The sequence below is a fragment of the Blennius ocellaris genome, assembly GCF_963422515.1.
Source record: "Blennius ocellaris genome assembly, chromosome: 24".
Taxonomy (NCBI): domain Eukaryota; kingdom Metazoa; phylum Chordata; class Actinopteri; order Blenniiformes; family Blenniidae; genus Blennius; species Blennius ocellaris.
Window position 1 is genome coordinate 4,068,222 of NC_137673.1, and position 25,457 is coordinate 4,093,678.

Genomic DNA, 25,457 nt, shown 5'->3' on the forward strand with positions numbered 1-25,457 from the left:
TTAACTCCTTGAGATCAAGCTCCTTTGTGTTTGCTGAAGTTCAGACCGTGCACCCTGTGGTAACCGTGAGCCTGCTGATGGAAACATGGTCTGGCCCACGAGTTTCCTCCCCAGGCTTTGAGGTGGAACGAAAAGCTCTGTGAGTGAGCGTGTATGTGGGATGTGGCACACATTTGGAAAGTCTTGGTGTGAGATAGTAAGCAGCACCAACGCTTTCATTTTCACATTATAGTGCTTTATGAAATCAGTTACATGTTATACACTTTTCCCGATCGTAAAATCTGTATTTCAGCAGACACCTTTTTTATTCTCCGACCTTATGTGATTGAAGTCTGCTGGACCAACACAATGAAGAGCACAGAAAGCAGTTACACTGGTCAGTGAAAGTGTTCAAATGCTTCACACATTAAAGGGTGCAGATCCTTCAGTGACATTCATGACATCCTGTTATACCGTGCCTATCAATATTTCACACTAACCTGTGAACACAGCTCAGACTTGAATTGCATGTTTGTCGAGGCAAAGACATTTTTGACACATCTTCAGTGGGGGAAAACAATAAGACAGGACGAGATTTCAGATGGTAAAAGCAAAAAGTGTATTGTTGTATTTTGCACTTTGTGGGTCTGATATTGTGAACACTCGACACTTCTGAGGGCACAAGCAGACTAAACCATTCTCACATGGCAACATGCATTTCTCCGGATATGCTCCAAACTCAAAAAAATCTTTTTCCACATTGGAGAACGTGGTAAATGTACAAATAGCTTTAAATGGGCACATTCATAATATAAAGCTGCTCCTCCAAACTAAAAGGAAAATGCATGTTAAATTCAGAATGGATTGTCAATATTAAATATTTGTTAATATTTGTGCTACATAAGTTTAAACATCTCTCTACACCTTTTAGGAGGACATTTAGTCTAAAAAGTTGTTTTTTTTAAATATTTTTTTAATATTTGGGGCTTTGTTCTATTTTAGTCCTTACGTGGCCTTGTTTCTTGATTTGCCTTTCGCTTGTTCGGAATTAAAACAAAACAGAAACCACCAAAAAAGGGAAGAAATTCCTAACTTTGTGCAGTTTATGGGGAATATCTGAGCTAAACTGCCCAACAGGGGGGGGCAAAGCTTCAGTTCACACATCTGACGATAAAAGGTTTTCCCAGTCGATGCATTAATAATGTCCCAGGCCTCCGTGACAGGAAGAGATCGACTTAACACCACAGTTATGGTTCATTGAATAAAGTACATTAGCAAACTGATGCCTGCATGTGGAGTTACTCTCTCCATGCAACTGTAATCTGGACTACAGCTGGATTCTATTTACACCTTGTCAACTGACAAAGATACTTTTACCTGATTCATATATTATTATTATTTTTTTTTTTTTTTTTTTTTATGAAACACGCTCCCAACGCGACGTTAATTGCAATAACTGTGGCTTTAAATGAAGAACAACTGAAAATATTTCAAGGACTATAACACTTGATGAATGGGGCTTTTTGTTGTTTTTTATTATCAGAATCACTTTGTTAATCTTTAAATGTGAATTAAATCACACATGTGTTTTTATACATTGTTGAGAGTCTGCAGTTCATCAATGGGACAGTCCTGCATGAGAAGCTGTCATCTTCATCCCGGGCACGCGCTCTGAAGGCGGAAGTAAAATGCCTTTCCCTTCAAAATTATAGCCTTTCCTCTACTGGCAGCTCATTTACAGTATACACTTTATTCATTTAACTCACTCCAACACGTATTACTGTAAAGATCAACACCACGGAGTGATTCTTAGAGATTTTCTGCATGTTGAGGTTGAGGCAGTGTGGGCGGTGCTTTAGTGTGAAACCTCTAAGAGGAAGTGGTGTGTTGCTGCTGCAGTTGTCTTGACAGTGGTGATGCTCTCTGCTCCAGTTGTGCAGGAGCAAAGGTGAAGCCAACATCCTCTTCCCAGAGGAGAGAGAGAGAAAGAGAGAGAGAATGCAAATCTATTGAAAGGAAGGAAGAAGCTTATTCCTCACTTCCACTTGGATGTTTTTTTCTCCTGCCTGAGCTGGAAAACATCGACAGGCTCGAGCCCGGATCATCTGGTTGGAATGACTTAATTAGCTGTGGAGGGGAAAAACAAAGCAAAAAGAAACAGAAGGGGGAGGCACGGTGTCGTTTCAGTGTGTTTTCTTTTTTTTTTTTTTTTGAGAAATGAATTCCGCCGAGCAGACGGTTACGTGGCTCATCACGCTGGGGGTCCTGGACTCCCCCAAGAAGAGCATCTCGGATCCGGAGGCTTTCCTGCAGACGTCCCTGCAGGATGGAGCGGTGCTGTGCAGGCTGCTGGAGCGGCTGCGACCCGGGACGCTGGACAAAGTCAGTGTATGCACGAATTAAAACACACCTCAAGTAGACGACACATAGCTCAAGTTTGTTTTTCCTCATTTATTTGCTTCGAGTAAAATGTATGCCCGTCATCACACAGTAAATGACATTTTTCATTAATGTTCATGATTTAAAAAAAAAAAAATCTATTTTCGTTTCATCTGCTTACTTTTGTTTGAATCATAATACAAAGTGACTTGATTCTTAATGAAACGTGTTGCTGTGGAGTAAATATCCCCTCTCGTGCACGCGCCCGCACTTATAAACAATGGACCATGAACCTGTGCGCGTCACATCCTCCTGAGGCTTATCAGATTGTAGAACCTGCTCAAAGTCTCACAGTGTGGGAGGGCATCAGAATAAAAGCACGACGAGATTGTATTATTATCTTTACCATCATCATCATTACAGATTTAGCTCCATTCAAATGTTCTCACGTTTAAAATAAGCCTGTTACTCCGATTGATAATACATTTCCTCAGATTTAAAAAAAATAATTTTTTGATAGTTGTAAACAGTCCACAGAGTGGAGTCAGCTACTGATCATTTCTGTACTACTTCTTCCCCAAATAAATGTGTTTACAAATCTGTGTTGAAATTCCGTACAGATTGCCAATTTGTTTTGCCCCAAAGAAAAATGTGTGATTTTGATTTTGATGATGTTAAATATGAAGAGCAACAACTTTCACGCCTCACAGCGTGAAAGTTGTGGGTTCGAGTCCCCACCCGGGCCATTGTGTGTTAATTCTGCATGTTCTTTCCGTGTGTGTGCGCGTTTCCTCCGGGCGATGGTTGAACTATGAACATTTTTTTAATTTTTCTCACAGAAGGCAATTTTTTTAAAGAGTGACCTGGAAATTTATTGGCCAAAAAAATGTGCTGTACAAAAACAACTAAAGTTTAAGTTGTTTTTTTTTAATCACAATTGGCAATTAATCGGCTTTAGCTTTATTTTGAAAGGTGAAACCGGAAAAGTAATTGCAGCGAGCTTGACATCGTAAAACAGCAAGTGTCAAGTGCACCAACAACGCCTGGGGAATAAAAGCTTGTTTTCTCTCCAAAAACTGGCAAAACATCCACAATCAGGACTTTATCTGGTTTCAAAATGACTGTTTGGATGTAATTTGGTGACTTTTGGTGTTCAGTTTGTCCAGGAGCCGAGGAGCGACAGCGACAGTCAACGGAACATTGGCGAGTTTATTAAAGGCTGCGGGGCTTTCGGTGTAGAGGTGAGTACACACACACACACACACACACACACACACACACACACACACACACACACACACACACACACACACACACACGCCTCAATAATGCATTTATTAAATCACCTTTTACACCATAGAGCCGCTAAATCAGTCTGATCTATACCAACACTTTCGTACTTGCTGCTTAAACCCCGTCTAAAACTTATTTATACCTTAAATTATGAGTGACGTCTTTATCCTCTTATTCCTAAGGGTTCATCAGAAGCTTAAATAGAAATGCGTCTGTAGCTGTGCATTATTACCCTATACTTCTTCACAATCAGCCAGAAGAGGCAATAACAGACATGTAAACACTGTAAAGCATGCAGACATTAATGCATGGTAAAGATATTTGGTTGCACTTCTTAACATGTAGAGTTTCTATTTTACAATTAGAATATTTGAATATATATGATATTTCAGCTGATAAATCGTTTCATAATCTATTTTGATGCACCACAACACATATTTCTGGTTTTAGAGTTTAGATATACTTCAGTTTCATTTCAGTTTTTTTTAATCTTTTAATGTGTGCAGTGGTATTGGTTTCTGTCAGTAGTTGTTGGTTTCTTTCCAATATTGGTGGAAAGTCTATTTCAAACACACTCTTTCGTAATGGCTGTAACCAAACCGAGCATCACTACTGCTGTTAAAACAGTATTTCTCCTGATCTGATTGTACTTGGATAATGTAATAGGAGAACAATGTTCTTTTATTGAACATGTTTTCTTTGTTAGAAATAAGTATCAATTGGTATTTTTCCTTTCATGTAATCTAAACTGCAAAATCTATTATGTTTTTTGATACATATTTTGTGTTTAAGCAACACTTAATATTTATTTTTATGCACATTTATTGATTTCTATTCAAACAATCAAAAGCAGTGGTGATGTAATGTCATTAAATTGATGAAAGATAATGGGAAAGTTGCAAAAAGCGATCCTCTCCTCTCGTGGTGAAAACCTTCAAGCTGTTGTCTTTACGCAGGTTTCAGTTGTTAAACGAGGCAGACTAACACATTCAGTGCTGCCCAAGATGGGCTCCTCTCAGTCTGTTCTCAGTGGACGTATGTGAAGCTGCAGGGTTGTGTTTCTGTCTGACTGCCTGCTGCTATGGTTGTAGTTATGGAAACAAGTGCAGAGATAAGCCTGGGCACACTTTTTACGTTTGGCGGTGGTTTTTAAGTGGGTGGAGTAGATGCACTAATGGGCCTCGGCTTCAGATTGCACAGAATGGTCAACTTTCACACAGGGCAGGGTTGTTTGAGACGTTTATCTATACAGCGATCTTTAATGTTCGCTAAAGACGCTAACAGAACAGGGCAAAAAATGTACGTAAATCCATGACAGAATAAGTGCAATACAAAGAAAATCCACTTTTTTGAGCGAGCCGATGAAAACCCAGAACCGAATCCAACAGAGCTGATGTGAGCTCAGAGAGCTATTACCTTCCGACAATATTGCTCTGTGATGTTGCGCCGCTCCGATCAGGAGCCACAGGAAGAGCTGGCTTCAGCTTATTGCCACCATAGGACCTTCGGCCAGTTATTAAATCCACTTTTCTCTGACTTTTTTTTTCATCAGCACCGTGAATGTTTAATGAATGAGGTCGAGCCAAGTTAGATCCTTCCCCACGGGGAGCGACGATCAACACACACAACATACACTTATTGATCAGGTCTGTGGAAAACCCACATGATCCTGACGGAAAGGAGCAGATTTGGCTCTGGACTCGAGCCGCAGTCGTGACGGAGGAGCTTGGCTCCCGATTCCTCGGTAAATGAGCGATGGAGGGAGTTTGACTAAATGAAACGAGGGAGCGCGGAGGAGTGCGCTGATGTAATGCGGCGCGCCGGGCCGGCCAGCGGACTTTCCAATCAGGTTGAGCAGAAGCGCGTCAGCCGCGCTGCTGGGAGCCAAGCTCTCCATTGCGAGCGCTGCGACCGGGCGACCCTTCCAGACGGTCGTCGGGACGCACAGAGGGCGAGTCAGGCTGCAGCCGTCACAGACTGGGCGACAAGCGTCAGAGCGACACCGACCACAATTGATGAGAACTACACAATTAATCAGATTACAGTCACCGCCATGAGTCAACCCCCCCCCGCCGTTGGTCAACTTTAATCAGAGTGGATATTGATTTGTGGCGTTTAGACGCCGGTACTGCAGCGGTGACTCAAGCGCGCCCTGTGATCAGGTAAGCTGTTGGACCAATCGCAGGCTTTGTTTTGAGCATGCTGTATGTGTTTGTGTGTATCTCATGGCCACTGCTTCGTTCCGGACAAGTTAAGGGAATTTATTACTGTCACTTATTTTTCTATCAGAGTTACTGCTGCCGGCATTGCATCGCCATTTATTTTCATTTTATCCATTTCATTAACAAGAAGAATGAAAATCCAGGATGTCGGTCACTCGTTCTATGTCAAATGCAGTTCACTCCATCAGTAACGATCAAGATCCTTCTGCAGATGGTTTTTTTTCTTCGCTGGTGATCGTCATCTTTGATTATTGATCATTTCCATTGATAGGCTGCGTTGTGTACCTCCAGTGAAAGTTCACATGGTGCAGTTCTGCTGCAGGAGCGCACGAAGCAGACCGAGTTTGTGCGTCGGCCCGGTGCCAGACGGAAAGGTGAACGTGTGCATTAACTGATGTGACTACTAATCAGTCTGCGTGTATGAATCAAACCAAGTGCGCTCGACTTTCACGTCCTCTGATCGCCCGTCCTTCACACTCCCAGAGCAAAGAATCCAGGCTTTGTGTTGCACACACAAGATTAGGAGCTTCAGACGCCTGTCCGTTGTCGCTGTGAGTGTCCATGTGTGATGGGGAGATTACAGAGGGGGGGGGCTCAGACTTTAAGTAATCCTGCTCCAGACTGCAGTCAGAACGAGCAGTAAACCCCTCACCAAATAACCAAACCCAGGTTCCTCACACCGTTCTTTTTTCAAGCGGCTGCCGTACGTCATCACAATCTGCCTCTGCAGTGAGTAAACTAAAGCGTCAAGCTATCGCATTGTGTGAGATACAAGCACTGCTTTTCCTGGAAGCCCGGCTTTGTGTTTAGCGTTTCCAGGCACCATTGCTATGCTAATATCTATGTTGTTTGTTTGTTTGTTTTGTCTTCAAGCCCTTTGAGGTCAACGACCTGCTGCAGGCCCTGAACTTCACCAAGGTGTTAAACTGCCTGGTTGCCCTGAACAAAGCGACTGAAGGTGAGGCCGTCATGTGTTCATCTTGTTGTCTCACCACCCTGTCCATGTGGCAGTCGCATGTCTTAACTGAGCCTGAGAGACTTTTCTCCTGCGGTCCTAAAACATGCTTTCCTCGCTGATTCTAAGTTGCTCGTAGTGCGTGTGTGTACGTTGATTGGCCGTATTTTCGCGTCATGTGTTTGGGACATTTCGTGAGTTTAAGGAAGGTGTGACTGGTTGCAGTTGCCGACATCGGTGATCCTGGAGACGCCGTTTGTGTGCCGCACCCCTCGTCGTCAAGGATCAAGTCGTTTGACTCTTTGAACACTCAGTGCCGCTCCTCTAAACTCCTGCAGCCTCAGTACCGCAGCCTGGTGAGTGTCAGTCTCCACGGCCCCCCCGAGATCCATGGAGGCGTACGACTCCTGTCTGCTCTCCGTTCTCAGGACATGTCGGAGGGCGGCGGCGGCGGCGGCGGCGGCCAGTGTCTGTTCAAGGCACGCTTTCCCTTCCAGCAGACCAATGAGGACGAGCTCTCTTTCGCCAAGGGGGACGTCATCAGCGTGAGCAGGCAGGAGGACGGGGGCTGGTGGGAGGGCTCGCTGAACGGCAGGTCGGGCTGGTTCCCCAGTAACTACGTCCGGGAGCTGAAAGGAAGTGGTGGGTGGAGCTTTTACGGATTCGTGTGTAGCATTTTGTTTTTGCTTGTCCTGGATCGTTGCTTTATAGTATCAAAATAATAAGATCATTGTTTAAATGTATTTTTTTTTTCTCCTCTCTGTAATTTCATTCGTTTCATCCAAGCTGTTTACGGCGTGTCCTTGTCCGAGTCACGTCTGCCCGGCCTTATTAGATTGTTCACGTCCGCAGTGCTGCTTTCGGAGGAGAATAGACAGGAAGCGAGGAAGAGCGTTTCACAAGCACAACAAAGACGGGAAGTTCCAGGGCTGCTGTTTAAAAAGCAGCTTCCTGACTTACAGCCCAAAGCAGAAAACAACTGCTGTTCTAATGCCAGCAAAGGAACGACACTAAATGTGGGTGACGGCAGCCATGACAGTGAAGTGACTTTGTTGAGTCACTCACTTATAACATTTAATTAAATCTTGTCCTGCACGCTGTAATGGACACGATTTCCATGCACATAATGAGATTTATTCCAGGTCCTGCTGTGGAATTGAGAAAGGTTTTCCAGCTTCAATGTTTGATGCCTTTTGATTTTTGCTCCTTTTCCAGCGTCCCATGCATTTAGCCTCTCATGTGGTTCGAATAGGCCTCGGGTCATTTTAAATCCTTTTTAATATAACAAATTCACACACGCTTCAGTGGGGAAGTGTTTCACAATGTTACTCTGCGATTGTGTTGATAACCAAGCCAAAGACAATAGCATCTCATCAAATCGGCTCACTTTTTCTGTCTTCAGATAAAACGACAGACAAGCCCAAGTGTGGGACACTGAAAAGTCCCCCCAAAGGCTTTGACACCAGCATCATCAGTAAAACCTACTACAATGTGGTGAGCATCATCTTAAGGAACTCTAAACTATAACAACTATTATTTATCATGAAAGCTTCTCATCAAATTTGAGTGTTCCAGTAGCGAGAAACAATGTTATTGTTTGCTTTCCATCTCATCTGCTGGAGCAAACCTCGTCACGATCAATTAGTTTTCATCCACGAGTCTGATAATGAGTGTGCAGTGGTCCGTGTGTGTGTGTGTGTGTGTGTGTGTGTGTGTGTGTGTGTGTGTGTGTGTGTGTGTGTGTGTGTGTGTGTGTGTGTGTGTGTGTGTGTGTGTGTGTGTGTGTGTGTGTGTGTGTGTGTGTGTGTGTGTGTGTGTGTGTGTGTGTGTGTGTGTGTGTAGGCATGAGGCAGCCGAGCACCCCTGTGTGTGTCGTCTGTGTGCCAGGGAGTGCAGCACATGTAATGTAGGTTATTCCTTCCATTCCAGTGGTTTCTGGGGCAGCCTTGCCCCGGGGTCGGCTGCTGTCGGTGTGAGTGTTTGCGTGTGTTTTAATAATGCAGCAAGCTGCCACAGAGTCTCTCGACGGTCCGTCGCTGGTCGGAGGCACCCGAGTCAGAGACTGCAGTGGAGAGTGTTCCCCGAGAGGACGGCGGATAAAAGGAGATAAAAGTTTTCTAAAAATGTCCCCTGAAGCAGTCGGAGAAGGGCTGGGCTTTGCGGATTTTGCCTTTGTTTCAAAACGTTGGCTTCCTCCACGGCGCCATTAAATAATACGACTCCACTGTTATGTCGTCAAACCTGACTGGAGACGGGCTTTACTCGTCCAACGTTCAATTCATTAGCAGAAACCTCATTCATCTGGTCTCTGTGATGTCGTGATGCCATTAGTCAATTAGCCCGTGTGCATTGAGAGCCTGGGAGAGCCAGAGCCAGCCTTACAGCTCCCAGAGGGGCTTGATAAGTTCCTCCATTAGCTTATTACAAAATACATCTCCCATTGAAAAAGCCCCCCCCCGTAGACTCATTTCCACCTGCCAGCTTTCATATTTTCACTTGTGTGGTTTCTTTGTCTGACCGCTCGGAAGCTCAGTTGGTGAGAAGGACTCAAGTCCTCACCTACGAACGGCTGTAAACATCTGCTTTTCTCCTCTCCACTCTGTCAGGTCCTGCAGAACATCCTGGAAGCAGAGAGCGAATATTCACGGGAGCTGCAGAGTCTGCTGGGGTCTTACCTTCGCTCCCTCCATCCCACGGACAGGTGGAGTTATTTTTACACTTTGATTTTGCAGTCGAAGGGAACATCACATCAGAGTTTCAATATGCTCCCTTCCCTCCTCCTCCTCCTCCTCTGTTTTGCAGACTCAGCAGTGTGGACATCAGTCACATTCAGGGAAATCTGGAGGAGATATCCACGTTCCAGCAGATGTTGGTGCAGTCGTTGGAGGAGCACACAAAGTCGGTTCATACGAAACAATAACTAAATGATTGTATCGTTTCTTTTCAGCCTTTGTCCTTTGATTCTTTGACATGTGCACCATCACCACAGACATTTCCTTCATCAACATCCCGTGTCGCTAACAATAGAGCTTCTTCAAGCTATTCAAACCTGCATGTCCATGTATCCTGTTTCTGTACCAACAGTGACATCTAGTGGAATGGATTAGTGACTTACAAGTGGTTTCAGTCCAACAGTCATCAGGCGTCTGCAACAAATATTATTTAATGATGATTTCTGCCATTCTAGCTATTATATTCCTTGTTTTTCATCTTTTTCCCCAATACAATGTTGTGGTGCTCCTCATAGACTCCCTGAGAACCAGCAGAGGATCGGCGGATTCTTCCTCAATCTCATGCCCCAGATGAAGATCATCTATGTGGCCTACTGCTCCAGTCACCCCTCTGCTGTTGGTGTACTCACACAACACAGGTACAAAACGGTGCGTGCATGCATTTTAACCAAATGCACGCATGTCTACCTGTTTTATTCCTTGCTCAATATTTATCTGCTGTGCATGCAGCAATAAAGCTCTTGAATTCCATGACAGTGAGGAGTTGGGGGAATACATGGAGTCCAAAGGGGCTTCCAATCCTGGGATCTTGACCCTGACCACGAGTCTGAGTAAACCCTTCACCAGACTGGAGAGATACCCAACACTGCTGAAAGAGCTGGACAGACACATGGAGGTATGGCTGGGTGCTGGTGTAAATGACAACAGTGTACCAACAGGCTCATTTTAAATACCTTCTGTGTGTTTTAGGAGCAGCATCCCGACAGAGCGGACCTTCACACTTCCATGGCAGCTTTTAAGAACCTGGCAGTAAGACTCCCTTCCCTCAATCAGATTATTACTTTCAAGATTTGATTTAAATACGATTTATTGAAGCATTCAATGAGACTATTTTTAGTGTGTGTATGTTGTGCACATATGCTTGCCTCTGTGTGCGTTCAGGCTCAGTGTCAGGAGGTGAGGAAGAAGAAAGACCTGGAGCTGCAGATTTTATCCGAGCCAATTAGAAACTGGGAGGGAGAAGATATCCGGTCCCTCGGTCCGGTTCTGCACATGTCCCAGGCCATGGTCGTCACACAGAACTGTCAGGTGCGACCACCATAGAAACAACCTGCCTCAGCAGTTTAGAGTGTCCCGGAACAAGTGACGTCCTCAAAATGATTCTGTCTTTCAGGAGGCGAACGAACGCTACCTTGTCCTCTTCCCTCACACCCTGCTGCTGCTCTCCGCCAGCCTCAGAATGAGCGGATTCATCTACCAGGTACCATTCAGCTCTCTCTCGCTTGCTCTTCGTTATTAAACGAGTGGTTTGTATTGTGTTGCTGTAACGCTGTGCTTCCCTCCGTGCTTGAAGGGGAAAGTGCCGTTATCAGGAATGCTCATCTCCAGACTAGAAGACGGAGAAAATTTGAAGAATGCTTTTGAAATATCCGGTCAGCTCACGCTCTAATTGGAATTCATGAAACCTCAGGTATTATTTGTGTGCTTATGCGATGTGTATTTGTCTGTACTTTGAAACCCGTGTTGCTGCACAGGTGGACAGTGCGAGCGGATGCAGGTGGCTTGTAGCAGTCAGCACAACCTGCAGGACTGGCTCGACCTCCTCACCAAACACACACACAACCAGGGTGCACACACACACAGGCCTCCGTCCGTGTGTCACACGGTGGGTCTCCACCTTTCCACTCTCATCATGTTGCCTTTTCCTGCGGTGACCTTTCGCCATCCTCACTCCTCTGCGGTCTGTCTTGCCCCTTCAGCTGCCCTCTCACCCCTTCACTCCCTCCAGACACTCCGAGTCTCGGGGAGGAAGCAATGGCAGTGCCTACCACACTCTTCCTCACCCCTCCTCATACGGGATAGGGGTCAATAGCAGCCCCATGTGGGCCCCCCTGGAGCCCCCAAGTACTCCCAAACCCTGGAGTTTGAGCTGCCTCCGCCCTGCGCCTCCACTCCGGCCTTCAGCTGCCCTCTGCTACAAGGAGGTACTTTATGTTGAGCTGCTTCAAAGGAATTCTACTTCTTATCGTACTTAACCACGGCACCTTCTCCACTGCGTCATCCCCTGTTGACCACAAACTAAAAACTGTGTCCGTCTGAATTATGTGTCTTTGAAGGATATGAGTAAGAGTCCAAAGAACATGAAGAAGCTGCTCCCAAAGAGGAAACCGGAGCGGAAACCGTCGGAGGAGGATTTCACTGCCAGAAAGAGTGAGTTACAACACAGCAGCAGGTTAATCTGCTGGATGAGTTCCCTGACATGATCAGAGGTGAAAACTGTTGGCTGTTTCCCGTCGATCATGTCCTAATGAGTCTGTCCTTGTCTGTTAGGTACTGCAGCTCTAGAAGAGGATGCTCAGATCCTCAAAGTAATTGAAGCCTATTGTACCAGTGCCAAGACGCGACAAACCCTCAATTCAAGTGAGTACACTTGTGTGTGCATGTGTGTGTGTGTGTGTGTGAGCTCATCATACACACATCCTGCCCACCCATCTATTCGCTAACCGGTTTCTGCTTTCCTCGGCTCTAACGATGTTTTTCCTCTCTCCTCTTCTTTCTATGTCTCACGCTGACTCCTCGGCTTTCCTCATCCTTCCAATTATCACTTTATTCCATTAACATGCTGTGGTTTGTTTTTCTTTATTCTTATTTCTTCTTCTTTTTTCCTTTACTGCCCACTCCTTCTCAATCGTTGGTTTAAACCTCTCATCCCGTCCCAAATATGATTTGCACCCCCTCTCCTCTCCAAACATTATTTATTGCTGGTTCTCCAAAGCCTGGCAAGGAACTGACCTCATGCACAACCACGTGCTCGCTGACACCAGCCTCAATGTTGCTGGTTTCCCTGGCAACCTGACATGTTCTGACCAATCAGAGGACTCGGATTATGACAGTGTCTGGACTGCCCATAGTTACAGGACTGCCTCGTTTTCTCGTAAGACACCGGTTTCACAAACCACGAGCATGAAAGCAAAGCAGTCAGTTTACAGCCTCATTTCCAACAAATCCTTTCATTTCGTGTGTGTGTGTGTGTGTGTGTGTGTGTGTGTGTGTGTGTGTGTGTGTGTGTGTGTGTGTGTGTGTGTGTGTGTGTGTGTGTGTGTGTGTGTGTGTGTGTGTGTGTGTGTGTGTGTGTGTGTGTGTGTGTGTGTGTGTGTGTGTGTGTGTGTGTGTGTGTTCCCCGAGGTATGCACTGTCTTTGTGTGTGTGTGTGTTCATTCTCATAAATGAATTGGGAAATTGTCTGGTGTGTGTAATGTGTGAACTGCATGCGTTTGTTTTGTGCTTCACGTAGATTGTGTGTTAATAACTGTCGATGTGGTGGTGTGTGGCCAGGCTCCAGCAGGAAGGACGTCCAGATGCTGTTCCCAGAGGAGGAGAAGATCATTGTGGAGGAAACCAGGAGCAACGGACAGACTGTAGTGGAGGAGAGGTGATGTATTATAATCGTAGTGCACCATAAGTTCAGTGCATTAGAATCATACAGTAATTTTAAAGAGAACTAAAGAACTAATGGAAGTAAGCGATCAAGGTTGTTGGTTGTGTTTAAGTTATAATATTAACTTCTGTTTCTGCAGAAGTCTGGTGGACACCGTGTACAGTCTCAAAGATGAAGTTCAGGAGCTCAAGCAGGTCTGTTTTCATTATTCCTCACCAGATTTCCTCTATTTAATCATTCAAATTCAGCTGTTTTCAGGTACCAAGATGGATTTGTGGGCCTTATTGTGATATGATTGTCCACTCTGCAAGTCAATTATTACAGTTTGCGCCATTTGTTCTCCTGACAGGACAACAAGAGGATGAAGAGGACGCTGGAGGAGGAGCAGCGGGCGAGAAAGGAGCTGGAGAGGATCATCAGGAGAGTGTTGAAGAACATGAACGACCCGACATGGGATGAGACCAACCTCTGAGGCCGTTGCACGTCACATCATCCCAGATGACAACACTGTCTGACTCTGAAAAAGACCAAATAACCAAGTGTCGTTTCACACGAAGCTGCCAATACTTCACACCGCCAGTCATCCATTCCGATCGCTTTTGACCTTCACCGTGACCTGTGTGCCAAACCGTGGACCAGCCCAGCATTCCTCAGCGAAACCAGGACAACTGACCAAAAAAAACCTGAAGCCATAACGGTCACGATCGGCACAATTTCATCACTTCCTGTCATGTCTTTTAATTTCTCCCATCCCCTTTGTGTTCATCTATGATTGTCCTGTTGCATGAAGTTCGACTTGGAGTGTGAGTCATTTCAGAGACACACCACACCCTGTCTGCATTTCATCAATTGACAACAGCAGTGGGATAACTCCATGATCTCTCCATGTTAGGACCAAAGGCAAAGCAATACACGTCTGGAAAACTGTTTTTTTTTTTTTGTTTATTTTTTTATTATGTCAAGATCACAACTTACTGTGAAACGGTGTCTTATTTTTTATATTAGTGTTTTTACTCTGACTTTGATTTGTAACACTTGGTCTTTTCTATACAACCTGGTCGAATCCACGCAAGATGATTTGTATAGAAAATCAACATAAGTCTCAGTTAGATGTGCCACGAGGTGAGAAAACCCCTATCCTGCACCTGCAAATTACTCAATTGCTGAAAGAACAACACACTCGTGTGAGCTGTGTAATCCGGGATGTCAGTCAATAGCTATAATTTATCTATTTAACTGACTGATGTAAATGTGTTGTGTGCTCAGATGTTGCAGTGCTGACAATGGCTGCAGTCGTTACTCTGACAACAATCATGACCTCTATTTATTTCACCTGTTTGTCTCTGAATAAAACGTTGAATCGAACATGAATTTCATTTATATATCTGCAATTTAAACACATCACGATAATCTCAATTTCAGAAATAATTAGGGAATGCTGACTGAATTTAAAATGTAAGGAAATACTTTTAATTGTCCACAGTATTATAAAAACATTGTATTCCTTTGGATTTAAAATATTAATTTAAAATTGTTAGTAATATTTTATCAATGAAATTGTTTCTTTTATTGTTAATTTATTCTACACGTCAAAGATGCAAAATAAAGTAGATACACAAAAAAGCTATTGACACTAATTTGAACATATTTACACATGCATGCGCATACACATCCTCTATACAAATATACACATATCTACTGAGAAATGCATACTTGGGTACATAAACACATAATACACATGTATAATTCCACATCACACCAATTTCTCCAACACTCAAATCTTATAATTATCCTGCACAGTCATTACAGTATTATAAGCATTCATATACATTTACCACAGATCTTCATCCCTCTACTTGTTGACAATAATTGATCTGAGCCGTTTTCAAACAGTCTCATCAAGTTCAATATTGTTTTTCTTTTACTATTTTAGAAACTTAACATTACAAATAAAAAACAGTTGAATTAAAGACAGGAAAAGACAGTACTAAGCATCGCCGCAGTTCGGAGGTGGCGCTACGATGTAATCATGCAACATGAACAATCTTAAAAACCAGCGAAGAAGACGGGGACGTATGACGCGCACTCCGCCAATATGACGGCTCACACAGCACTTTGTGATTTTAAAGAATAATTCAAGCCTTGTTATTTCTACAAGTGCTGGCTCATTTTCACCGGACTAAAGTAGATGCGACACCGATACTTTATCCTGGGTAAGGCCGAGCTTGTGTCTGCCTGAGGCCAGAAACGCAGCTGGAGAAGGCTGAAGGCCCCGCGCTCACTGTTAGCATTGTTAGCCTCTTATCCAGTCCGAGGCATGCTGGGCTGTGAACAACTCTTGAGTAACCCGCAGATCGTTGCGGCTCTTTTATGCGCTAGATTCTGCTGCACACCGCAGAAACTTGAATTAAAGGGTTAAAATCAGCAGGTGGCCTGAGCTCACCCGGAGTTAGCCTGCGTTGATGCTTGGTCGAAGTTAGCATAGAGCTGCTGCAGAGAGCTCACCGTTAGATTTGCATATGTTTATGTTTTGGGTCGGATTTGTTATGGTGGACTACCGGCTGTTTCACTTATTGAGATTTTCCGACGCTCGAAAAGTGTTACAATCTGTAGCAGAGTGTGACTGAATGAATGAGTTCTATTAAAACGAGGAGTCGATTATTTCAAAGACTGACTTCTAACTTTATTATACTTGTTAGGCTCACTTTCATATTGCCATTGTGACTGCCTATGGATTTATCAATACAGATCGCCTCAACATGACATTAATAATATTAGTGTGAATGTTGTAGATCCTGGTAAAGCTTTTGAATTCCCCAAAAAGCGTCATTAAATAACTTACACAAATAAATCCTCCATATCTGCGGGGTTCTGTGTGGTCCCTATTTGATCTGGTGTTTTTTCTTTTCATTAAGCTTTTCTTCTTCTTTTTTCTTTGTTTGTTTTCTCATCTTAAGTCCTGCAGAATGTCCAAGATCAGGCGGAAGGTAACAGTGGAGAATTCAAAAACCATATCTGACAGCAGCAGTACCACCACAACCAGCAGCACCGCCAACCCCGCCGTCCCCTCCCGCAGGCCAAGTGTGTTTGAAAGGCTCGGGCCCAGCACTGGGAGTAATGCTGCTGATGTACGTACCATTGAGAGTCCCCACTATGTATATATGCAAAAAAAATCCTCTCCAAAAGACGCCTGCGTCAGGCATTCGCTGTGGATTCAGTTTGTTTGTTTTTTTGTCTTTCAGAGTCACTGTAGAAATTGGCTGAAGACCGGTAATTGCAGTTACGGCAACACTTGTCGCTACACACATGGAAGTCAGCCGCGAGGCAAAGGATTTAGCTTCAGCCGGTAAGACGGTTCAGATTTAATAGCTGCTTCTATAAAAATGTGTGTTTTTCTACTGACGGTCGTTCTTGTTTCTTCATTTTACAGGTCAGCCGAGAGACCCACAGGTGATCTGCGGGAGAGGATGAAGAATAAAAGACAAGATGTTGACCCAGAAAACTTGAAGCGAGACCTAGACGAGCCCACATCCCCCACAGTCAGAGTGAGTCCTCTGCTTTTCGTGTCTTTAATTTTCTAATATTTAGATAGTTAAAATAGGAAACTCAAGAGCAACAGCAGGTGAACATGTGATTGAAACATGTTTGTATTTTTCTGTAGCAGAGAGAGCCCTCCAGAGGTCGGCACCGGGAAAAGGAGGACATTAAGATCACAAAAGAGCGAACCCCAGCCAGCGAAGAAGAGCCCACAGAGTGGGAAACAAACCGTGAAGGTTCCATCCCTTTTCCTCAGTTATATACAACAAATAACTTGTGAATGGTTATTTTTTAATTAACAAGCATTCTTTCTTGTTTTGCTTTCTGTTTGATTTTCAGACTCGGACATCGGAGACTACGATTACGAGTTATCCCTGGAGATGAAGCGCCAGAAGATTCAGCGTGAACTGATGAAACTGGAGCAGGAGAACTTGGATAAGAGAGAAGAGATCGTCATTAAGAAAGATGAGACTCCCACAAAATCCAGAAGTACAGTTTTGCCAAAGGTGAGTAAAACTGGTGACTAATTTTTCGACCCTCGCTTTTATATTCAGTATTCAATCAAAGAGATTCATGTCGATGTATTACATATGGCTGATTAAAATGTTTCTCAGGCCTCCCCTGAGCAGTTGAGCTCCAAAGACTCACCATCATCCAGGAAGTCCAGTACGCCCCCAAAACACAAGAGTGGAACCAAAGGGGCGGGCTCTGGGAAGAAAGAGAAGAAGGCATCCGTGTCCTCGCCGGCCTCCGAGACAACCAGGTACGAACACTTTCTCAAGGTTTTGTGTGTAATGATCCAAATCCTGCATGCTGCACCCATGAGGACTTTAAGCAGCTGTATATCTTTGTAATACGGAGTCCACTCTTTTCTTCAAACATGTATGAACTCATAAATATACATTTAAGACACTGTTTCACTGGGACTCATGCTGCAGGTTTATTGTGAACAGATCCTCCAAGGGGGGTCACAGTAAGAAGAAAGGGCCCCGTACCCCGAGCCCTCCTCCACCCATTCCTCTGGACCTCCCCGTGATGATCGGGAAGAAGCACAAAGGAAAACACAAAAACAAGGAGAAGTCTGTGGAGAAGCAGAAGGAGGCAAAAGATCGAGGGCGAGACACGGAGAAGCATAAAGAGAAGAAGGAGAAACGCAGGTAACGACGTGAGCAATGGAAGCCGAGCACTCCACTTCCGCTCTGTCCACACCTACAACTTCTCTCCATTGCCGATTCGCTTGTAGGGATCGATCGGACAGTTCCCACAAGGCCAAAAGGTCAGTGACGTCTGAGGAGCGGTCAGGCAGCGTGCCGTTTGCCTCCAGGGGGGCGTCGCCCCCAGCCAGGAAGAAATCCGCCTCTCCGAAAGCTTCGTCTCACAAGAGCGCAGCGTTCACTTCCTCTCCCCAAAGGTTAGCATGACAGTGGCTCCAGTGGACCTCCAGCCCTAAAAATGTTGTTTAATCAAAGATGTTGGGGAAATATTAACCACTTTTCACCATCTTGCGACCGCAGGTCACCATCCCCACAACGCCACCAGCGCACCCCCACTCCACCCCGCCACCGCTCCCCGTCCTCCCACTCGGGTTCCTCCACCCAGAGACACACGCCGTCCCCCCGCCGGCGGCGCTCCTCTTCTCCTGCCTACCACCGCAGCTCCACGGCGCAGGCCTCCACCTCCTCGCCCCCAAGCTCCCGACGCTCCCGCTCGCCCGCCCCCTCCCACGAACCCTCCTCGCCCCCCAGGCGATCCGACAGGTCGAGCCCCAGCCGGCGCCACTCCAGGGGCCGAGAGAGGAGTCGAGGCGAGCGAGAGAGGAGCCCACCTGCCCAGGACCGCCGATATGAGCGCAGAGATGGTATTTTCTTATTTAATGACTACATCGGGATTTGTATGTAACTTAGAATTTGATATTTAACGAGCTTTGTGTTTTCTCTGTGAACAGACAGCCGCAGCAAAAGAGACAAAGACAACGTCCGCGATGACCGCGACTACGACTCGGAACAGGCATCTTCACGAGATGACCGGGAGAGCAGAGATGCTCGTGACCGAGGGAGGGAAACCGTCCGTGAGTTCCGTGATGGCCGCGACGTGAAGGACTCCAGAGACAGCCGGACGGACACCCGCTCCAGTCGTGAGTCGCTGGAGAGGCGAGACCGAGACAGGGAGCGGGAGAAGGACAGGGAGCGGGAGAAAGACAGAGAGCGAGAGAAAGACCGGGACAGAACGGACTCCCACAGGAAGGAGGAGACGGCTCAGGACGACAGGAGCTACGGACGGGGTCACGGGCGTGAGGAAGGAGGTCGCACCGATGTGAGGACGGACCGAGCAGACAGGAACGGGCGAGGAAGAGGGCGTGCCAACGAAGCATCCGAGAAAGGCAAGAAGTGATTCTGCAGTCCCGCACCACTCTGACTACTCTCCATGCATCTGTGAGTAAACTCTTTTCCTCTTTTTTTTCTCGCATCAGGCTCGAACAGAAACTCCCGCAGCTCCCAGCTGGAATCCCACGACACCTGGGAGTCCCGCAGTAGCGCTGCACGTGAACGCAGCGCAGAGAGGAGCTCCGATCGGGGCTCCGATCGAGATCGTTACGAGAGCGACAGGAGAGCTGAGCCGGCCAGAGACTCCTCCTACGACAGGCGAGGAGGGCACGGAGAGCGGGATCGGAGAGACAACAGAGACAGAGGTTGGAGTGTGATCTGAACAGACATCATGACGTGTCGAGGACCACAAACTGATTTGTGATTGGTTTGTTTTGTGCCCAGACCAAAGAGGAGCTTCCCCAAATAGACACCAGGGGAGGTCGGAGGATTCGGAGCGGGAGGAGAGAAGGGACGATCGTAGGACGGACCGAGCCGAGGACAGGCGGGACGACAGGACCCGGGAGCGGGACCGAGACAGGGAGCGGGAGAGAGAGCGCGAGAGGGAGAAGGAGAAGGACAGAGAGCGGGAGAGGGAAAAGGAGCGGGAGGCGGAGAGGGAGCGGGAGCGGGCCAAGGAGCGGGAGCGTGAACGGGAGAGGGAGCGAGAGAGAGAGAGGGAGCGCGAGGAGCGGGAGAGGGAGCGAGAGGAAAGGGAGAGGGAGAGGAAGGAGAGGGAAAGGGAGCGCGAGCGGGAGAGAGAGAGGGAGAGGGAGCAGCGGGAGCGAGAGAGGCAGCGAGAGTGGGAGGAGAGGGAGAGGGAGAGGGGGAGGGAGGAGAGGCGGGACAGGAGAGAAGACCCCAGAGATGAGCGGCTGGTTCGAGACGTCAGGGACGATCGCAAGCTGAGGTGAGCGTCTCCATCGTCATGCTTTGTTTTCAAGCTGCATCACAATAAAGAATCACACCAGAAAAACAATTAACAGTTTAGTTTTTCTCAAAGGTGCTTGTGTCCACGACACCGTGTTCAGGTTGCATCAGTGTATAAAAGAAGAATTTTGTTTAGTCCCTTTGGTTTTAAATTAAAATGAACATTTAAATTATCCAAATTAACCTTTTCTTAAAAAATATGTCTACTTAATTATGCCTTTTCTTTCTCAGAAATTTCTCATTTCATACATTTCTGAAGAGTTGATTCTTTTCTTGGGGGGGGGACCCCTTTTCATTATATTCTTAATTTTTTAATTACTAAGATTGTATGTCGATATTTCTCATAATGTCTTTTCAATATGGCGTTTGCACATTTTTCAAAATTTTTTCCACTTTGTTTTCCGTTTTTATCATAATGACATTTTTTTGTATGTTCTTAAAATTTCATTTTTTATTAATCGAATATTTAGAATTCAAGTCTATTCAAATAATCTTTTCTCTTGATATTTACATTTTATTTATTTATAACCTGTAAATATTTTTCACTTTGACTCTTTTTAAATATTTGACTTCACTTCCCTTTTTTAAATGGATTTAACAATTTCACTTGTTCGCTGTTTCATCTCTGCAGTCGTAAGAGAGCCCGGGTGGAGAGCAGCCCGAGCCCCCGGCAGTCACCCAAACGCGCCGCACGAGATCTCAGCCCCGCGGACAGTGACGGCTACAACAGTGGTGAAGACAAAAGTGAGCGCCCGATTGGCCGAGGGCAGGCCAAGCTCCACCCACAGCCCCTCCTCCCCAGCCCAGTGTGTCCGCCTCCATCTGACAGTAGGGAAAATCTTTTTGAAAGGACATGTTTGATGGGGAATACACCTCTTTTTATAATGCAGACACACCCTGTAAAGCACCCTGGGATCACGATTTATTTCTGGTGTGACTGTGAATTTACTTTTCTTCTGTTTTCCTGAACTGTACAAATGCAAATGTGGGAAAAAGTGTTGATTGTGACCACAAATGTACGTCAAAAGTATTTAGTTTAATCTGGTAAAGTGAGTGACCTCCTCGCCACCCAGCGTTTTAGGCTGACTCGACTGTGCTGTGTGTTTGTGCAGATGGAGACAAACACCGTCTTCTGAGTCAGGTGGTGCGGCCACAGGACCCTCTGTTGCGGTCGCCGCCACGGGCCACCGCCTCTGACGACAAGGCCGCCCACTGGAAGGAGGAGGAGCGGAGGGGGACCGTGGAGAAACGGGACACGCGCGGCCGCCATGAAGACCTCGAGCTCCGAGGCGTGGAGCGAAGCCGAGCCGGCGACCGCCGTGCGGAGCAGCTCTCGGACATCCTGCCCGACTCCCGCACACGAGCCCGCGACCAGCGAGACGCCACCCCGTCTCCTGCTCCGGCCCCTGCCGCCGCGAGCGACGACAGAGACGCTGCCAGCGCCCAGTCCCAGGAGGAGGGGAAAAAGAAAACCAAGTCGCAGAGGAAGGGCTTGAAGAAGGGCCGTAAAGACGACGAGGTGGCCGGTGGCAATGGTTTAGCCGCAGCCGGGGATCTGTTCAACCCCGAGCCCCCACCAGCGGCGGCTGCAGACGTGCTGCCGCCTCTACACTCCCCCAGGAAAGGAGCGAAGAAGAAGGCACTGGACCGGAAGAGGAAACGTTCTCGAGGAGAGTCTGACGTGTCCGAGGAGGAGACCTTGACCCACCTGCCCCTCGGTAAAAGGAAGAGAGGGCCTCGGACACCGCCACCCTCCATGAGGCCTGATCACCGCGGCCTCGGAGGCAACGCCGAACCGCCCCCACCGCCCAAAATGGACAATTTCAGTGACTGGTCAGATGAGGAGGTCACCGACCGAGTGGGTCCTCTCGACACGCACGCCCCCCCGTTCCCTGCTGAGCGGCCCCCTGCTGAACCTCTGAGAAGAGGCGGTGGCCCCAGGATGGGCAGGGACAGAGAGCGCTGCAATCCAGCCCCCATTGCCCCTTTGCTCTCGCAGGAACCCCCCATACTGCTGCAGACGATGACCCCACAGCCACTCATGTCTCAGCCGCTGCTCCGCAAACCCCCACCAGAGCAGGTGCGCAGCAGCAGCATGGGCAGCAACCAGAGCCGCACATCATCGCGCCGCCTGCGCTCACCCTCCAATGAGTCGGCACATCGCGAGGACCTCCAGGGCCCCAGGTCGCGCCGGGGCCGGCTGCCGGGCACCAACTCACGAGACCGGGAACGAGGGAGGGAGAGAGAAAGGGAGAGGGAGCGCGAGAGGCTCGTGGTGAGCGAGCCTCCCGGAGCCGAGAGGAAGTCTCGAATCGACCAGCTGAGGAGAGGCGAGCCGAGCCGCAGCACGTCGTCAGGTAAACCCACCCAGAAACCCCGAGCATGTAAGCTGGTGAGCACAAAGTTCAACCCTTTCTGACCCACTTGCTACTTTGCAGACCGCCAGGACTCCCGCAGCCACAGCTCCAGACGCAGCTCCCCCGACTCGGAGCGGCAGGCCAGGTCTCAGTCCCGAGCCGGCTCCTACGACAGCCGCGAGCGAGAGAGGGAGCGCGAGCCGTTCGAGCGCGACAGAGAGCGTGAGCGGAAGGACCTGCGACCCCAGCAGCAGCAGCAGCAGCAGCAGCAGCAGCAGCAGCAGCCGCCGCCGCCTCCCCCGCCGCCACAGCAGCCGCCCCTCTTGCAGCAGCCCCTGCAGCAGCAGAGGGACTGGGAGCCCGAGCCCAGGGACTGGCCCAGCCGCGGACGGGAGCCCCTGCTGATGCGTCCTGGCCGTGAACCCCTCCTGAGGGAGCGGGACATGAGGGACAGGGACCGCCTCCTCCCCGAGGGTCTCCTCCAGCAGCACGAGCGAGACAGAGAGCGGGACCGGGGCGAACGAGGCAACGAGAGAGAGAGGGACAGGATGATGCTGATGGACCTGCCGCCCCACGTGGACCCGAGGGCCCAGGGAAGAGGAGACATGAGGCAGGATAGGAGCGAGTATGAGCCTCTGCTGCCCCGAGAAGCCTTCACTCCCTCGGAGACGGAGAAACAGAGCAACAGCCATCATCTTGTAGAACAGCGTGAGCCCGAGAAGGCGGACAGCATTGATGGTTCGAAGACAAACCACTTAAATTTCCTTACTTTTCCTGTCGAGATGAATTACTTGAGAGTGTGTTTTGTGCTGCGTTCACAGGAGATGACGATGGGAAAGAAGAAGACAGTCAGTCAGTGGCGTCTGTTGGCGAGGAGTATGAACCAATCAGCGATGACGAGCTGGATGAGATTTTGGCCGACAGTCAGAAAAAAGAGGATCAACAAGAGGAGGAGAAAATTACAGGTACTGTCACATTTAAGATGGGCTTAATTGTTTTCATCGAAACCGTTTAATATGAGCTGCCTTGTGCGTTCAGGTCCTCTGGACGTCATTGACGTCGACTGGTCCAGCCTGATGCCCAAGCAGAAGCAGGAGCCCCGGACAGCGGGTGCAGCACTGCTCCGTTTCACCCCCGGAGCGGTGCTCCTTCGAGCGGGTGTCTCCAAGCGACTTGCTGGACCGGAACTGCTGGAGAAAGTCAGAGCGGTGTGCAAGTCTGAGCTGGATGACCCCAAAGGTACGCTGCACCTTCAGACCAAAACACAACTGCAGTATTTTGTTCAAGAATGTTTTTGTTTCATTACACGCCACAGCAGACTTGGGTTGAGGGTTTTTGTGTATTTTTTTTTCCCAAAATCACAAGTGTAATTTCAATTAAATTAAAAGGATTTCACACAGAGTGCTGACACGTGAGATTTGATTCCCAATGTTAAGATCTGTAAAATCTCAATATGATATTAAATAATGTCTGAGACTTTCCACCCACGCTGTAATTCCAGATGCTGACAAGCTCTTCGAGCATGACCTGGGGGCCCTGAACATGGCGGCCCTCAACAGACGAGTGGAGAGGGCCGGCTTACTCAGCAACCTGGGGCCCTGCTGCAAGGCCCTGTGTGCCCGCAGGGACTTTGCCATCCGCCGGCAGTTGCTGAAAAACGAGAAGGTGGATGTCGTTTTTCTCCTGTGCTGATCACACTGAGAGCAACATGTCTCGATCTCTTAACTGGTCTGTTTGGTCTCATTAGGGTCTCACCAAGCAGTACCCCACAACGCCCGTGGTGGACAGCGAGCTGCTGCAGATGAGCATGCGGCTCTTCAGAAGGACTATGGCCAGTCAGGCTGTGGCTCCGGAGAGGTCGGACAGTGGGCCAGCGCCGGCCGCCGAGGTGGCTGAAGGTGGCGGCAGTACGATAAATACTGCAGCTCAGGCAGAGGTGTGTGTGTCCTGAGAGAGCGACATCTCAAAGTGTTACTTTAATCCTCACTCACTCTGTTCCCGTCTCGTCATTATATGTGTAGCCTTTTTATTAGGAAATAAAAATGGAGTCTCAGTGGTGCTTCACATGTTTTGGATGGTCTGTAATTGCAGTTCATAGACTGTCAAACGCTCACTGGTGGAGGTGTGTAACCAGTCACACCTTTGTGGCTTCATGTTTTCTTGTGTGTTTTGACAGCAGACTTTAAATTGTCAATCTTTAACCAAGTTAAAATGTTGGATTGCTTTTCATTACCTGTGCTTCAGTTACCACAACTGTGCATTAAAAATGTTAGATGTTCATTTTTGTAACGGGTCTTTGGCTTTGTATGAACCACAGCCTGCAAATAATGTGATTGATGCTGTTGTTTGGATGCACAATATCACACAGTATCTTCAAGCATTTCACCACAGAGATCTACGACAATGAAATCTCCTGCAGGGACCCGAAGAAACATTTCTCGTCAATAATATTGCCTCACTGAATGTCATCTGCTGCAGCTGTTGGTGTGTTGTTGTTGTTGTTTTTTCAACTGAAGTCACCCAGCACATGGAATCCCTCTCCTTACCAACCCACACCATCCAGAAAAAAAACAAACATAAAATGCTCCCCAATAGGACACAAACAGCACTCTGCTTAGAGAAAAGTGACTGGAAATGTGATAAATCAGAGTATCAAGTCTCACCCAGCTGGATAAAGAGAACCAGAGACATTGGAAAAGCAGATTGTGAGTGCCAACACAATTGCAATGGACATGGAATCGATTAACAATGGAATTGTGTGTTTGTCTTAAACGTTCCGGATATGATGCAGCGCCTTCTGCCATGGCCATGAAAAGTTGACATGAAGTCAAAGTAGACCTGCTGATATCGACATCTTATGGTCTGATTTGCCCTGTCATTTTTTTGTTTGTTTATCCAAAGTGGTCAACATTGATATGTGAAAATCATATCTGGTTAAACTGTATTTTATACTGTAGAATAAAGACTTTTTTTTTTACATTTGTATTGACATTTTGCCAGAATTGCCACAAAACAAATCTAAGTGCAGATATTGGCAAGTGACTCAATATTG

General features: G+C 47.2%; 2 protein-coding genes across 2 annotated transcripts; both read left to right on the forward strand.

Moving 5' to 3' along the window:
- The first annotated feature begins 1,997 nt into the window (after positions 1-1,997).
- Positions 1,998-14,542, forward strand: LOC308147366 (rho guanine nucleotide exchange factor 7-like). Its single transcript, XM_080519486.1, has 21 exons — positions 1,998-2,361; positions 3,516-3,599; positions 6,747-6,831; positions 7,054-7,184; positions 7,257-7,470; positions 8,231-8,322; positions 9,435-9,529; positions 9,631-9,726; positions 10,076-10,198; positions 10,317-10,455; positions 10,530-10,589; positions 10,722-10,868; positions 10,954-11,040; positions 11,134-11,212; positions 11,315-11,445; positions 11,540-11,764; positions 11,897-11,990; positions 12,111-12,200; positions 13,116-13,212; positions 13,358-13,412; positions 13,568-14,542. Exons 1-21 carry the CDS (start codon positions 2,197-2,199, stop codon positions 13,688-13,690), a joined length of 2,412 nt encoding a protein of 803 aa, XP_080375612.1. The 5' UTR covers positions 1,998-2,196; the 3' UTR covers positions 13,691-14,542.
- A 748-nt stretch (positions 14,543-15,290) lies between these two features.
- Positions 15,291-24,683, forward strand: zc3h13 (zinc finger CCCH-type containing 13). The gene is made up of 20 exons (XM_080519521.1): positions 15,291-15,431; positions 16,176-16,346; positions 16,461-16,564; positions 16,649-16,763; positions 16,880-16,991; positions 17,095-17,261; positions 17,370-17,518; positions 17,709-17,912; positions 17,999-18,166; positions 18,270-18,613; positions 18,701-19,135; positions 19,226-19,444; positions 19,524-20,028; positions 20,680-20,876; positions 21,161-22,405; positions 22,487-23,143; positions 23,227-23,370; positions 23,444-23,644; positions 23,907-24,070; positions 24,153-24,683. The coding sequence occupies exons 2-20, from the start codon at positions 16,185-16,187 to the stop codon at positions 24,354-24,356; spliced, it is 5,496 nt and encodes a 1,831-aa protein (XP_080375647.1). The 5' UTR covers positions 15,291-15,431; positions 16,176-16,184; the 3' UTR covers positions 24,357-24,683.
- Positions 24,684-25,457: the final 774 nt, after the last annotated feature.